The 14741-nt window shown below is 41.7% G+C and overlaps 1 protein-coding gene across 14 annotated transcripts in view; it reads left to right on the top strand.

Moving 5' to 3' along the window:
* Positions 1 to 14741, top strand: part of MAP4 (microtubule associated protein 4) — a 168400-nt gene that overhangs the window by 47642 nt on the left and 106017 nt on the right. For all 14 annotated transcript variants that reach the window (XM_037384241.1, XM_037384242.1, XM_037384233.1 and 11 more), the window contains one exon: positions 8065 to 8321. In XM_037384241.1, coding sequence (XP_037240138.1) covers positions 8084 to 8321 — 238 coding nt within the window. In that variant the 5' untranslated portion in view covers positions 8065 to 8083. The remainder of the gene's footprint in view (positions 1 to 8064; positions 8322 to 14741) is intronic.

Raw genomic sequence — 14741 nt, forward strand, 5'->3', positions numbered from 1 at the left:
CCACCTGGCCCCACACTCTGCTGTGTTTGCTCATGTTCAGATTTATTCAAACTGTTCTCTCGTAAGAGACCAGCAGTGCTTGGAGCTCTCATTTTGTTTTCTGCTTGGATCTGTTTTTGTTCCTTGTGTTCCTGATGTTCAAGTTCAGTTACTCACAGCTGAACAGGCTACAGACAGCTTGAGGATCTCCAGGATTGTTTCAGTGTGTGTGCGGTGTCACTTGGAGCTCATTTAACCTGTTTCGTTGGGAAGGCTTTTTGCTACAAGGGAAAAAAGCTCAAATGAGAATAGCAGTCGGAATCAAAAGCTGAGGGAAAGGTTATTAGCGACCTAGTAAGTGGAAGTAGTGAGGTATTGGATAGGGAAGAGGAAATTACTCTGAGCAAACCCCATTATGAGGAAGCAATAGTGGCTGAAGCTCTGCCTTGGCTTTGAAATTGTGTCGGCAAGCTGAATTACAACTTCGTTAAACCCATTTAAAGTGAGAAGTTAAAACATCCTGTTGATTATCTTATGTGTGGCTGTCAACTGATTGTGGAAGGGAACTGAGATTTGCATCAAGCCTTTGTTGTTGTTTTAGGGTTATTACTGTGCAGTTCAGTGGCACTGAATTTTGTGTAAATTAGGGACACTTTGCCCCATCCCTAGCCCTCTGCAGTACCCTCATGTCCATCACTGGTTGCCAAACTCTGCCAGTGTGAGTGATAGTGTGTACTGCAGCTTGGTAGTCCAGGGTGCAAATGCCTGCATTGTCCTTGTTTTTCTCTGTGGAGGTAATAGGAACTTTATTCCCTTTTTAGTTGCGTGCTTTTTGGCTTGTTATCTATAGGAACTTGGAGGTTCTGGGACTTTTTAGTATATTCTGTATACTTAAAATTAGCCAGAAGGCTGTTGGAGAATTTGGGCTGAAAAGGGAAACAACTCTGCAGGTGTCTTTGTCTGTTCTAGCAGTTCAGGTGTAAAACCAGCAAATACTCCAAATCTGCCTTCTCTGCACTTGCTACTTTTGGCCTTCATAAAGGAGGGAAGCAATTGCTTAGGCTATAGACATCATAGTTGGAAACTCTTATTGTATTTGTGTTGTCTGAAGGAGAACGTGGTTTTGTGTGACATGGCTCTTAACTGAAATCCTGATGTTGCTGAAAGTCCAAATATCCATTTGAAATTAGTAATAAGATATTTTGTGTGACGCCTTAAGTAAGCGGACCCTTCGTGTGATATGGCAGTTGGCAGCATGAGTGGTGTGGCAGATTGGAGCTGGAAACTGCTTGCTGCTGTTTGCTTCAGCTTGTCAGTTATGTGAAGGCTGCTGCCTACGCTCTGGTTCAAACAACTGTTCAAAGTTTAAAATCAGTGTTTGTTTTTTGCTATGGATATATCTATAGTCTTACACTTAACTAGTGGTATGATGATGTATGTGGTATCCGGTACTTAACACTTGTCTAACCAGGTCTTGAGTATCTGGACCAGACAGCCTTCCCTCGACTAGTGAGATGGTAACTGTACATCGCTGCTTTTTTTTTGGAAGTAATTCCTGAATATAAGCCTATAATTCAGGACACCCATTTTGAGGCCCTTGCACTGGTTTACCTAGCAAGTGAGTTGAGCATGAATTTGTGTGTGTTGCTGGAAAGACTTTAATACCCTTGGCCTGCATCTCATTACTTCTGAGAAGAAGCTTCTAGTAATTCGAGTGATTTCCTGTGGCTCGGAGCACAGAAACAAAGCAGGGATCTTACTGTCTTTAACTTTAAAAAAACCCAATAAATTAATCCTACCTGTTCAGAATGTGCCAAAAAAATGATAAAAAATTAAATTGGGTCATAGATTTGTTGTGCCCAGCCGTGGAATGTAAGAAATGTCAGCAACTTTATTCATTGATGTGTCCTCTTCTTTTGAAAGATAGATGCAGACATCCTTTTCACAGAGGACTCCCTTCAGGATATGGTGAAGGAAGATGACTTAGCATATGTCTGCTCCCTGCTAGCCTGTTTTCTTAACGCCTCAATAGGCACTGTGAAGTGCTCATGAGAGCCTCGTCTAAGAAAAGCAAGCTGACTTAGGACAAGAGAAATGGGAATCATGACTGAGCTGTCACTGTTTCTTCCAGTCGGGGATTTTGTTCTGTATGTAGTTAGGAGCTAATTTTAAAGGAGCAAGTGGATCTGATAAAATAATACACAGATTTATGAGCAGCATGTATATCAGAGTGTCTTCTTTAAACAAACAAACAAGCAAAAGTGAGGAGATGTTGCTTTGTTTCTTATTCATCTTGATGTGCTGCTTTTGTGAATAGATTTCTCCTACCCCTTTGGTATGAAGGTTGCTTGAACTTTGTTTTCATAGAGGAGAATATGTAGTTAATGCTGGTACGGATACAGCCAGCAACTATCAAGACTAGTGTTAAGTGGAAAAAGAGAGGCTGAGTGCGGATCACCTGGTCTGGGGCAGAGGTACAGGCTGTAGGAGAGCAGCAGCCTGGCAGGGCTCTGCGGAGGTCTGAGGTGCTGTGTCACTGCAGGGCTGGCAGGCAGCAGCGCTGCGCTCTGCTTGCATAACTGGCAGGGCTGGTACCTGTCGTGTATATGCTGCTCTGGAAAAAATCACCTATTCCCTCTGCCAAAAAGCCAAGGGAAGTCAGTCAACGCCATGTGCCAAGTATGAATCTGTTTAAACAGTTCACAGGTTTTCAGGTATATCTTTTTTTTCTTCTTGTGGGCAGCATCCCCTGCCCCCACTTGCCTGCTCTTCCCTTTTTCCCTGTTCAGACAAGATGCACAAAATCTGGGTCAGACTGATCATAACTTTAAATTCAAAGATGGTGCATGCCCAGAGGCATGTACACAACAGTGCAGTTAAGGAAGCTACAAAATGGAAATACAAAGTTCAGGAAATAAATTCCACTCTTCCCAAGATGGGAAGCTAGAGGCAGTGGCTTATGCAAGTAAGTGTGGCTCGTATTCCTTCTGCTTTCAGAGCGTGGCTGGATAAGATGGTGTTTCTTCAAAGTTATTCTACTAAGTCACTTAAAGTAAGACCTCTACAAGGAAGTGCTGGACTAACTTCTTAGGGATCTCTAGGGTGTTGTAAGTCTGTGACTCTCTAACTTGGTTTGCAGAGCACCAGTTCTGCATATATTTGCAAACTTCAGCTGTGTGTGTGTGGTCAAATGATGGTGGGAACACCCAGAAAGGAGCTTGTTTTGAAAGGGAGAGACAAATTGACTTGGGTAAATAGCAGGAGCTCTTTGGAACAATATGCCCGGATAGGGGGTCGTGATATGGGTAGGAGATTAAAACAAACTCTTCTGTATCTTTCAGATTAGCTAACAAGAAAGTGGATTTAATTTATTGAAACAAACGGGTTAGTCACTGGGTACACAAAGATTCTGAGCATAAAAAAGAACAGATGGGGCAATACTAGGTACAACAGATCAGCTGTTGCTGGAACATGAAGGAGTCTAAACCATTTATTATTATTTTTTTAAAGCATGAATTAAGGGAATATGATTTATTTGCTGTGGCATAATTTGAAGATTTCCTGGAATGGACTGAGGACTATCTAGCTACAGGAGAACTTTTTCTTGTCTGTAGTACAGCTGTCGGTGTGGGACTGATAACATAGTGGTCTGCTCCTTTCCACACCTTACCTCTGAGCAAAATACTTACTCGTTGTTCTTCAGGGAGGACTTGACTGTCTTCTGAGGCTCTCGCAGAGATAGAAATCTTAAGCCATACAGGTTGGTGTTACACCATTGCTGCTGTTACTCCCTCTGTTATTTAACAAACAAGAGGATCTAGGCAGCTGTGTCACAGCTGAAGAATTACTTAATAAATTTTTAAACTGCTGCCTTCTGAAACCTCAGTCATTCCTCAGTTTTGCCCTTTCATCTTTAAAGTTAATGTCAGAATTCATATCCCTTGTACTCCATTAATATCTGTTTTGCACAGTGATGTAACGTACGGTGTATTAAGGTACATCTTGAGGAAGATTCTTGAATGCTTCCTGCACGTAGCTAACTTTGTTCCATACGAATGAAAAATGGTATGGGAAGCATCTGTCTTGCTAAGCTGGTCAACACATGAATATGCTTCAGGTTCTGCTTTCTACTCTTAGCAGACTGCAGTATATTTATTTTCCTTTTAGCTTAGTTAACTCTATAAGCCCTAGATCAAACTGGGAGCCTGGGAGTTAGTGTAGTTTGGCTGGTCTAACACCAGAGGTGGAAACCAGAGAAATTGTTTCTAGTCCCAATTCTAGTGGGGTTCTGGCTCTCCTTTGACCCTACCTGGGCTGTGGAAGGCTTCCTGCAGCCAGTGTGGTGCTTTGTGTTAGGGCAGCCGGTTATTTGCCAGGCACTCTTATGTGTCTGAGAGACCAGTTCTGTATTTGCTACAAAAATGCAAAATGGCTTTTATTAGTTACTCTGATTTAGTATTATTTTTTTTATACATAGTTTCTGCATTCCCTGTGAAGTTAAATATAGACAAGGAAATGTCCTGCTGATAAGTCTATGTAACGTTATTATTTTCCCCCAGAAACTAGATTCCTGTAGCGTCCTAGCTCCTATGTAGGTCTGAAATAGTGACATTGTCAATGCTATTTTATGGCAACTATTTCATAAAGTGCTACCACATTAATGCAGACCAAAAAACCCATGATGTGAATCCATCAGTTGCTTGTGGTGGAATATGCTTATGTTGGAGGATGATCTGGGTGGGATTAGCTTGGAATTGAGTTTCAGAATTCATCAGTGCTTCCCTAACCCCACTTACACGGCAGGTCCGGCTCCCATGGGGTTCCACAGGCATTTGCTCTGTTAATTGAAGTGCAGTTGTTTAGGTCTAGAGGAAAGGTGGCTGACTGTCTCAGTGGAACAAGGACTAAATTTCTGGGCCATCTAAACACTGCTGATAAAGCTGCTCTGCCTGCAAACCTATGATTGTGGCCATACAGGTTTCTGTGCTGTCTGGTGTTGGCTGTAGATGGTTACTGCGTTTGGATAATGCAGAAGAGAGGATGCTAAATGTTAAAAGGGCCTCTCTCTAAAATAGGCAGGTAGTAGTTTCCATTAAAGTGGGAGGATATCAATGTCTTGCTATTTGGACAGAGACCCTAAATTAAACTGTCAAGAGGAAATGCTCCTAAAAGGCTGCTCATGTTCCTGAAACTAAAATAGCAGGAATATTTAATCTGAAGTGAACGTGTGAAAACTGTGAGCTGATGATTACAGTCTGTAAACTGAACTTAGTGCCAATGAGCATTTGGAGTGAGGCTAAAATGAGAGGTTTTCCTAAATATCATTTACATAAAGCTCAGGTTCTTGATGGGTAAACCTTGCTGTGCTGGCGTTGGTGCAGAACCAGATAAGATACGGTGAACATGAAGGACTTGTGAAATCTGCAAGGCCTGATTCAGCCCAACCTGGCATGCCTGCTGTGAAGAAGAGGAGTTGGGTTTTTCTTTCATTATCAGGTGTGTTCACTCCAGCCTTTGCTTGCTTATTCCCCAAGTTACTGGATGTTCTGTAGCTACATTCTGACTGCAGCCTTAATTCTTGCATTTCCTTGCAGCATCATGAAGCAGCTTGTTGAAAATTTTAAATAGCTTTTCTTCCCTATGCTAAATGAAAATTTCAAAAGGATGAAATGTTCATAGCTCCAATTTATTTATTTTTTTTTTTTTTTGAGATTGACTGACCCAAAAGATACCATTTCACTTTCAAGTTGAAAGCAAGGGAGGATGTGGTTGGAAACATGGCTATTCAAGAGCCACATTTCTTACTTTGAAGAGACTGGCAGATCCAAAGATAAAAATTGTAGAAGTGACTTCCCTGTTTGAAACTCAGTGAAGGGTAATGTGGTCAACTGTGTGCAGATCTGTACGATGGCATGCCTTGAGAACAGTCAAGACTATCTGAAAGAAACCTTTTTTTTTTTGTAAGTCTCTTTTACTTAAAGATGTCTGTCTTTTTTTTAATAATAATCATAATTCATTCAACTGACCCTGCACAAAGGGTTAAGACTCCAAACCTTTCACCTCTAGATTTCCATGAAGTGGTATCTCTTGAGGCCTTTATCTAACCAACAAAAACTGCAGTTGCTGCTTGAAGTCTGATCTGGCTTGAAGTTTGACCTTTTATTGTTAAAGAAAAAAAGAATAGCTTAACTGAATTAGTTTCCATAATATACTCGCATGCGATTACATAAACAACAATATCAGTGTGATGCCATTGTTTATGAAGAATTTGAAATATTGCCTTATAGAGGCTTGAACCTGTAGGTATGTTGTCAGTGGCCATATACTGCTGACAAAGAATTTCCTGTAGTTCAAGGAGTAGGAGCTTTTGTTTTTTCGGAACAAGAGGATCTGTGTTCTGCCATCACCATGTAAGTCGGTGACCCTGGACTGCTGCACAGTGGCCACTTGGATCCAGCCCTTCATTAACCAGCACATACAAATGCCCATTGTGTTTCCTTGCGAGTGTGTCTGGGCCTCTTTGCTCATGCAGCTCTGTATCTTCAGCTCAATATTTTTTTTTTTTTCCTTCTTAATGTGGTTTGGTGTTTCTTGTGCAATATAGTGAGAATTGGTTGTAAAATGTTGAATCACTTTACCTAAGCTCCGTGTATCTTTTTGTTTGGATGAATTTGTTGTTGGAACTTGAAACTTCACTTCCATGTACTTGTTCTCTGCTGATTCCCGACCAGGTACTGCTGCATTGGCTTGCCAGACTCCTAAGAGAGAGTAAATCTTTCATTAACATGGAGAGTCTCGGCATAGATTGTACATCTAGTAGTGAGTGTAATACAGATCAGCATCAAATCGCTTTGTGCTTCCAAACGTAGACCAAAACTAAAGGAAGCTGAGCTACTGTAGTAGGAGTTGTATGTATGCCTATTTAGATTCTAATGGCCCTTTATGGTTTTGGTTTTTACAGTTTGTACCAGACAATTTCTGCAAATGGCTAAAATATTTGATTAGAGCTTTTGGTGTCTTTGCTGCCTGGATAGTTATGTTGTGCATACAGAACACTAACACTGCTCTGAAAGCTTCAGAAATGTGCCTTTTGTCAAGCAGAAGTGGTGGGTTTTGCTGCCTTCGACAGCTTTCTATAAATTCACCTCAGTATTTCTTAGCTGCTGTTCCTAATAATAACTTCAGAAGGATGACATGTAAAAAAAATAAATAATTGTTTATGGGTGTATTTGTTATGCCAACCTGAAAGCTTTACCTACAAAACAGATGAATCAGTTCAGTTTTTCTGTTTAGTGCCAGGAAATTAGATTCTATGCTGAGATATGAACTGGGAAGGAAGAGATAAATGATGATTCTTTTTACTTGGTTTCCAATTTATAGCTTTATGTATAGTGTGTGTGTGTACTTTATTTTTTCATGTCAGCATTATTAAAAATTTACCTTCCAGCACAAATCCCAGGGCTAGAGTGGGTTTGCTGGTATTAGCAAGGTTTGCTGAGGACAGAAACATGCTGTGGGACCCTATCAGAGGGATCAAAAGCATCACTGAATATACATCAGAGATTATGTAAAATCCTAATCTCCATAGGGGAAGCTGGGTGGAGTCCAACCCAAGAACTAAATTCACTTGCGTCATTTGTCTTTCTGCTGCTGGGGATGTGTAATTAACTCTGAGATCTGGGGCAAGGCAGAAATCAATGTAAATTGTGTTTATGATAGCCAGGTATGGTGTTTTGGGGGTTCCCCCCCCACCTTTCCCCCCCTTTTTTTCCTTTTTTCTTCTTTTTTTTTTCCTTTTTTCTTCTTTTTTTCGCTCCCTTTTCCTCCTGCCCCCACAAGGTTCTGACAAAACATCACATGAAATGTAACTTTCATGCAGCAAAACCTGTTTTAGATGATCTAGCTGTTTGTTTCTGTACTGGTGTAAGGGTTTTGTAAGCATCTGGGAATTACTGAGCTCAAAAGCAAGTATTTCTTACTGTGTTAGGGTGCAGAAGGCACACAGTTGTCAACATCAAACTGAGTAAAATTAAAAGGTTTCTTATTAAAATGTTTCTTTTTCTTCTTCCCCACACCACTTTTCAGGTTGCAGAGGTGCTAAAGGATGGCTGACTTGGATCACAACCTGAGTCTTGCGGATGCTCTGACAGAGCCGCCTCCTGAGATTGAGGAAGAAGTGAAAAGGGACTTCATTGCCAGTCTGGAAGCAGAGAAATTTGATGATGTGGTTGGAGAAACAGTAGATAAAACAGACTATGTTCCTCTGCTGGATGATGATGATGAAAAAGCTGGGAGCCAGGAGCCAAAAAGCAAACCCCATGCAGATGGTATTCAGGGGGAACGTAAGTGTCTAAAGCACAAGACCAAAAAGCTGCACCACTTAAGCATGAGAGAACACTTCTGCTTATTGTAATTTTGCTAGGCCTGCTAAAACAGGACTCTTACATGTAGGTAGTTTTAACCTGAGCAGTTTATTTTAAAAGGAAAGATTGAGATCAAATCCTATTTTTTGCTTTTCTGCTCTACCTTCTGTTCAGTCCTTCAGCCTGTAAAACAAGTTCTTACTGCTGGTCCACAGAAGATGCTATTATTTGTTAATATTTTGTGGGGCTGCCTTGGGCTTCTCAGAGAAAGCACTGTCCATAGTGTGGGACTGCTACACTGATATATACAGCACTCTTCATCTCAAAATGCTAGAAACTGTGCAAGATACCGCCACTCTGGGTAATGGCAAATCCAAGGTGTAAAGATTGATGACTAGCTGTTGCTGGTGAGGTCTGCAGATCAGCATCTCCATGAGGTCCATGCTGTGACCTTGAGATGCAAACGTTTAATAGCCAAAGCTTTGGTTCTCCCATGGATTTAAGGGTCTACTTACTTTGATTTCTTATTGTGTGTGTATGCTGGTTATGTGCATATGTAGTAAAATGCAGCGTTGTGCCTGCTTGTTATGAACATTTGCTAGCCCAGTTGATGTTTGTTAGAGCTAATAGCTTTATCAGAACCTACTTAGAAAAAGGAGAGGTTTAAACAGAAACTTGCTTCCCTAGCTGAGTAAAAAGGAAAACAGATTTGGGGGTCGTCCACTACATTTCTTTCTTGGTAAGCAATTTAAATTCTTTGTGTGGTATTCCCCCAGCCAGCTAAGTGACAACTAGTGCCTTGATTTTTTTGTTTTGTTTTGTTTTAATTATTTTTTGGCCTTGATCTATGCTGCGTAAAAGAAGAAAACATTTGCTCCTGAACAGGTAACCTGGTGACTTCTTTCAGAAGAAAGTTTTGCCTTTTTTTTTTTTTTTTTTTGCATTAATCGTGGTGCTCATCAAGTGTTGATGAAAGTGGGATGTGTAGAACTGTCATGATCACTCATCAGAATAAACAGGACCTCCAGGACTACAGAATGGAGGATTATACAGTGGGGATTTCTGGTCTGTTTACGACACTTATTTGCATTGTTTAGAAGTGTATCAGGTGCCTTGTAATACAGAAAATGTGATTTTGAATTGTCCATACTAACATAGTTCATTAAATGGTAACAAAGAAGTAGGAAGGATGGAAGTAGGCAAAAAGATTATAAAACTGAGCTTTGGTCAATTCAGATGTGTATTCTGAATATTTCAATTGAATATTCAATTGAAAAAGGCTCAATTATAGTACCTCTAGTGGTAGGTGTTTTATATTTTAGCACTGCAGAAGTAGGAGTAACAGAGAAACATGAAGACTTGTTAATGCTTTGCATATGGTTTAAGGATGTTTTGAAATAATGCTTTGTTCTAGAAGTTACAGATTCTAAAACATCTCAGCACCAGAATGTCTCAGTGTTAAAATCTTTATATAGTATTGAATTTTAAAACAAGTTTCTCATGTCCTCCCCAATGTTTATCCCTTAAACATTACAATCGTAACTCACTATTTCAAATAACTTCAGGTTCTTGAAGCTGGTACAATGAGGCCTTTTGGGTTTGCTTAGTAATTAAAACTCGCTGAACTGCCCTATGTGAAAACTGCTGGTTCCTGCATACAGAGCTGAGGCAGGGATGTGGCAGTGCTCACGCAGGTTATCTTTGGGCCAGCCTCTTCTCCTCCTCTGCCTCTCCTGGCTTTTCTAACCCTCCTTCCCCTCCCCAGTGCCTTCTCTGGCTCTACAGCTGCTTGTTTGTCTGCTTGAGCAGAACTCATTTCCCTCCCACATGTCAAGGGGGGATGCAGTTTCTTGTTCTTGGTTTGGAGATTTGTTTTTCCCTTTTTTGGGATAGCTGGAGAACAGTTACGAGCATTATCTAAATCTTTGGCAAGATGAAAACAAGACCCTAACTGAGAAATTGGAGAGCTTGCTTGCCATGAGCGCATAAGATAATATTTACCATTTTCCCTACCTTGTAGCAGGAAGGGAAGGACTGTCGAGCTGTGCAGCTGAAAACAGTGTCAATTTACTATAGGCCAGTTTATAGGATTTGATCCTGTTATATCTTGTCTAATCTGTTCTTTCTTGAAGTGATAAGGATGCCTATTTCTTCCATGCGATCTATTCAGTGCTCATTACTGTTTTTAAAAAATACAGTAAAGCTTAATAGACTTGCTTTTATTGAGGGTATAGAATAAATGAGCCTGGGTGAGATATTACAAGGTCCTAATGGGGGTGTTAGGTGTTGCTCTAGTGCAGTGCTTTGAGTGTAACACGAAGTTTTTAGGGAGAGGAGACTGCTATGTGAAAGGCAGCAAGAGTTCTATGTCCCTGGCTCCAAGTACGACTGCAAATAGCTTTTCTTTCCTGAGGGAAAAGAATAGCTCTCATGGATCAGGCTTTTCAGCCCCCTCTTGTTAACACATTCGTGCCTTTTAACATAAATAAATTCAGACAGCACTGTCTCTGCTACTGAGATTGTCTTTCCCCAGTCAGAAGAGGTTTAATCACATGTCCCGTCAGACTCGAGCTATTCCATCTCTGCTCAGGGTTTTTCTTTCACTTTTTTCCTAAACCCAGGAGCCAGATTAGACAAGTTTAACAATCAGATGGGGGCCCCCGTCATGGACTTGGGTGAGCCATGGAAATGCAGAGAGATGGAAAAGAGGAAAGAGATGTGAGGAGCAGTTGTATGGCCACCTACAAATTTGTCCTAGAATAAAACTGTAATAACAGTTAACTTTTTAAAATATCATTGGAAAGGCATAGCTTAAGGAGAAAGGGTTTGACTCTTTCTAGCACCTGGCTGGACATCATAATTTGGCAAATTCTGGGGTAATCCTCTTATGACATTGTGGGCTTTACATAACACTGAAGGATCACTTTGGGTGTGTGCTATGCTGTCTGCAGCTGGCTTTCCCTAGCAGTTCCAAGGCTCCAAGGAGTTTGGAGGATACTGTGGAGCTTCCTATTAAAGTCATGGAGGCTGTAGCAGCAGTTCTTGTTAGGGTGTTCCTGTGAAATAAGGGTTGTGTCCTAAAGTGCAAAGGAAGAGATGTTTGGGTGGGAGCAAGTTCCAACTGAAAGGAAAATACTGTGCTTTAATAGCTTACCGCAGGCAGTGATGTTCCTGTGAAATGTTTTAGTTCAAGTGAGCACCAGTATTGTTTCTGAAATGTTTGATTGTGTTACTGTTGAGGAATCAGGTACAAAACTAAGTCTGCGGCATAATGGTTCATGGCCTTGTAAACAATAAACACGTTTTGCATTCTTGCACTCGCTGTTCACAAACTCGGTGGTGAGTCTTAACTTTGTATACTTTTTGTATTTTTTTTTAAATGGGAAAGCAAATACTGAGAATGATGCAGGGGGATAAAGTTCTTTTAATTTGCAGTGGGCAGTCGCCACGAGATGGCTCTGCTGGCACTGCATCATGCTGCCGGACAGGCACCGCTGCACAGCTGAGCACACAGTCCTCCCTGTATGGGAACCAAACACAGCCCCAGAGCCCGAAACCTGCAGCTAAACCAAATCTCCCTTTACTTTTACCTCCCTTTCTGCACTAGGAGTAAGCGCCTTTCTTGCAGAAGGCAGCAGGGTTTGCTTTTGCAAAAGGTAGTTTAGACACTTTGTCACATATGAAACTGAAGTTGGAGAATATTCCATATACCCCAGAGTTTGAGGGATTAAATAAAGTCAGGAAATGGTGTGAAGGTACTTGCATTTTTATCTCGTATGATATGTTAAACACATTCTCCCTGTAAGTCCATCAACCTCTCTCCCCAATGCTGTTAAACCTTCTGATTAATATAAATCCCAAGATTGTTGTTTTGTACAAAACCAAGTATCAAGCATCATCTGAGTGCACTCTCGGATCTGTCAGGCACTTGCAAAATAAACATTAAAAAATAGTTCAGAGAGACCCAGGTGATACCAAAGGTGCACTCCTAAGCTGTGGGTGTTTTGTACGCTCTGCCCCAGATTTCAGCTGCTTTCCCAGCACCTCATTGCCCAGCTACAGAAACTACAGGTTCATCTCAGCATAGGGCCTTGCACCAGTAGTCTGTCAGGAGCCTATTTCAGTGTGAGGGTTGTGTTTGGTTTTTTTGGCACTTTCTGTTTAAAGCGCAGTGTGTTGTAAAGCTGCCCGGATCTTGTGTTGGGTTGCTTAACTATGTAATATGCATCGGTTTTCTTACAGAGGAAGGAGTGTCTTAAGTATTGTCTTGATAAGCCAGAGTGTTCTTGAAATTTTTTCCATGTTTTATGAACTAAAGTGGTGAAATTAATCTAGCTGTTACAGTTCACAAAGCAAAATTAATCTTTTTCTAGCTCAGTTGCTTTACACTGATTTAGCATTGCTCAGGTAGTGAACTTCCTTTGGGGTTCTCTACAGGACCCAGGAAACTGCAGGCTGGTCAGCCTCACCTCCATCCCTGCAAAGGTGAGGGACCAGCTTATCCTGGGTATTGTCTCTAAGCATATGGAGGAAAAGGTTATCAGGAGTACTCAGCATGGATTCACCAGGGGGAAATCGTGTGTGACCAACCTGGTAGTCTTGTACGATGGATTGACTGGCTGGGTGGATGAAGGGAGAGTGGTGGATGTTGCCTACCTTGATTTCAGCAAGGCTTTTCACACTGTCTCCCATAACATCCTCACAGGTAAGCTCAGGAAGTGAGGCTGCCCGGGGAGGCTGCGGGGTCTCCTTCTCTGGAGCCATCCCAACCCGCCGGGACGCGGCTCTGTGCAGCCTGCCTTGGGAGTGCTACTTCAGCAGGGGCTGGGCTGGGGGGGCTCCAGGGGGCCCTTCCAGCCCCAGCCAGGCTGCGATTCTCTACTGTAGCCATCTTGGGCTTGATCCCATCACAGGCAGCGAGTGATCAGGCAAGGTGATCAAACCTGCAAGATTCAGCCCCCTGTTTCAGGAGAGGTGTGAGAGTGAGATGGGGTGAGAGGGATCTTGGTGCAAATTCATAAGGCAGATGTCCTTTTCCTGCTTCTGGACCCCAGACCTGCCTGTGCAGCTGTGCTTCTGTTAGTGCCATCTGACAGTATGCATGTGCTTCTGAAAGTTCTGGCATTCCTGAAACACAAACCCAAGCAAACCTTGGCTTCCATTTAAATTCAAATTCTCTTTAATTCTCATGGTTAGAGAGAGAAGCTTGAGAATCCAAACCAAGCATCTGTGTCATCTTGGAATGCCAAAGGGCAAGCAAAACTATAAGCCTTTTTTTTTTTTTTTGTGTGTGTGACACTAGGAGATGAGCTTGTCTGCTGTTCAGAAGCCATTTTGAGACAGAATATTTAAATGTATGAATTGAAATAGCTTAAGCTAGTTGTTACCAGCTAGTTTTGACTGTATGACACTATTAGCATTTCTGTTCCCACTTGTGTTTTTTTTGCTTAAGCTCTCTCACAAAGTTGTGTTTGACAAAGTCTGTGCACGCAAATGTGCGATAGGATGATAAAACATGCAAAGTGACTCTTGTCCACAACCTGTCCACCCCACCCTGGCCAGCCAAGAGCACTTTTTTCTTTTTTGCCCTCTGGCATCCCGCAGATACGTGTACTGCAGAGCAGCTGCAGATGTGATGGTGGCAATGTGCTCCGTTGTGTTTATGCTTCCATGTGCACTATGCCAAGTCACTGCTGGAGATTAGGGTTTTTTATATTGACACTGTCCATTTGCTTGAGATTATCGGTTTAGCAAATGCTGCCTTAAATTTGTTTATATAAAAACAATCCTTTGATCCCCTGGCCAGATGCAAATACTATCTTGTGATTCTGATGAGGATTATGTAGTTACAACATCTTGACATGTTTTTGTTTTTATACAATTTAGAATATGAGGGGAGGAGACCTGGCCTTGAGAAGATTGCTGGGTGCTTTCCCACTTGCACTCTAGCTAACTAAAACATGTTTGATTTGCTCCAAAGGAGCTGACCTTCAGAGGCATAAAAATGAAAACTACTAGTGCTAGGTGGAGTTGTTAGATTTGACCTGAGTTTCTGGAAGCTTGTCTTCCAAAAAAGCAACAATGATAAAGGAAGCTATTTTACCTGCTTTTTGTTTGTGCCTTCCCAAGAAGTACGGAAGGAAAGACCTGGCATTTCTGATTATTCTGCTCATTTGGGGACCCACTGTTGAGCCTAAAATCTTTAGATTTCACCTGGCTAAGTGTCTGATTTGGAGAGACCCTGCATATGCAATGGTGTCCTGCTTATCCCTGTGTGTTTGAAGAGCTTTTTCAGAAAGTTAAAAGGTGTTGACTGTATCAGACGTGCTTGCAGGTTCCTCAGCAGTGCTGGAGCTTTTGAGATCGCTTCCCACCATCGTGGTTTTGATGGCAGAGAAG

This window comes from Falco rusticolus, chromosome 4 (assembly GCF_015220075.1).
Source record: "Falco rusticolus isolate bFalRus1 chromosome 4, bFalRus1.pri, whole genome shotgun sequence".
In the NCBI taxonomy this organism is placed as follows: Eukaryota; Metazoa; Chordata; class Aves; order Falconiformes; family Falconidae; genus Falco; species Falco rusticolus.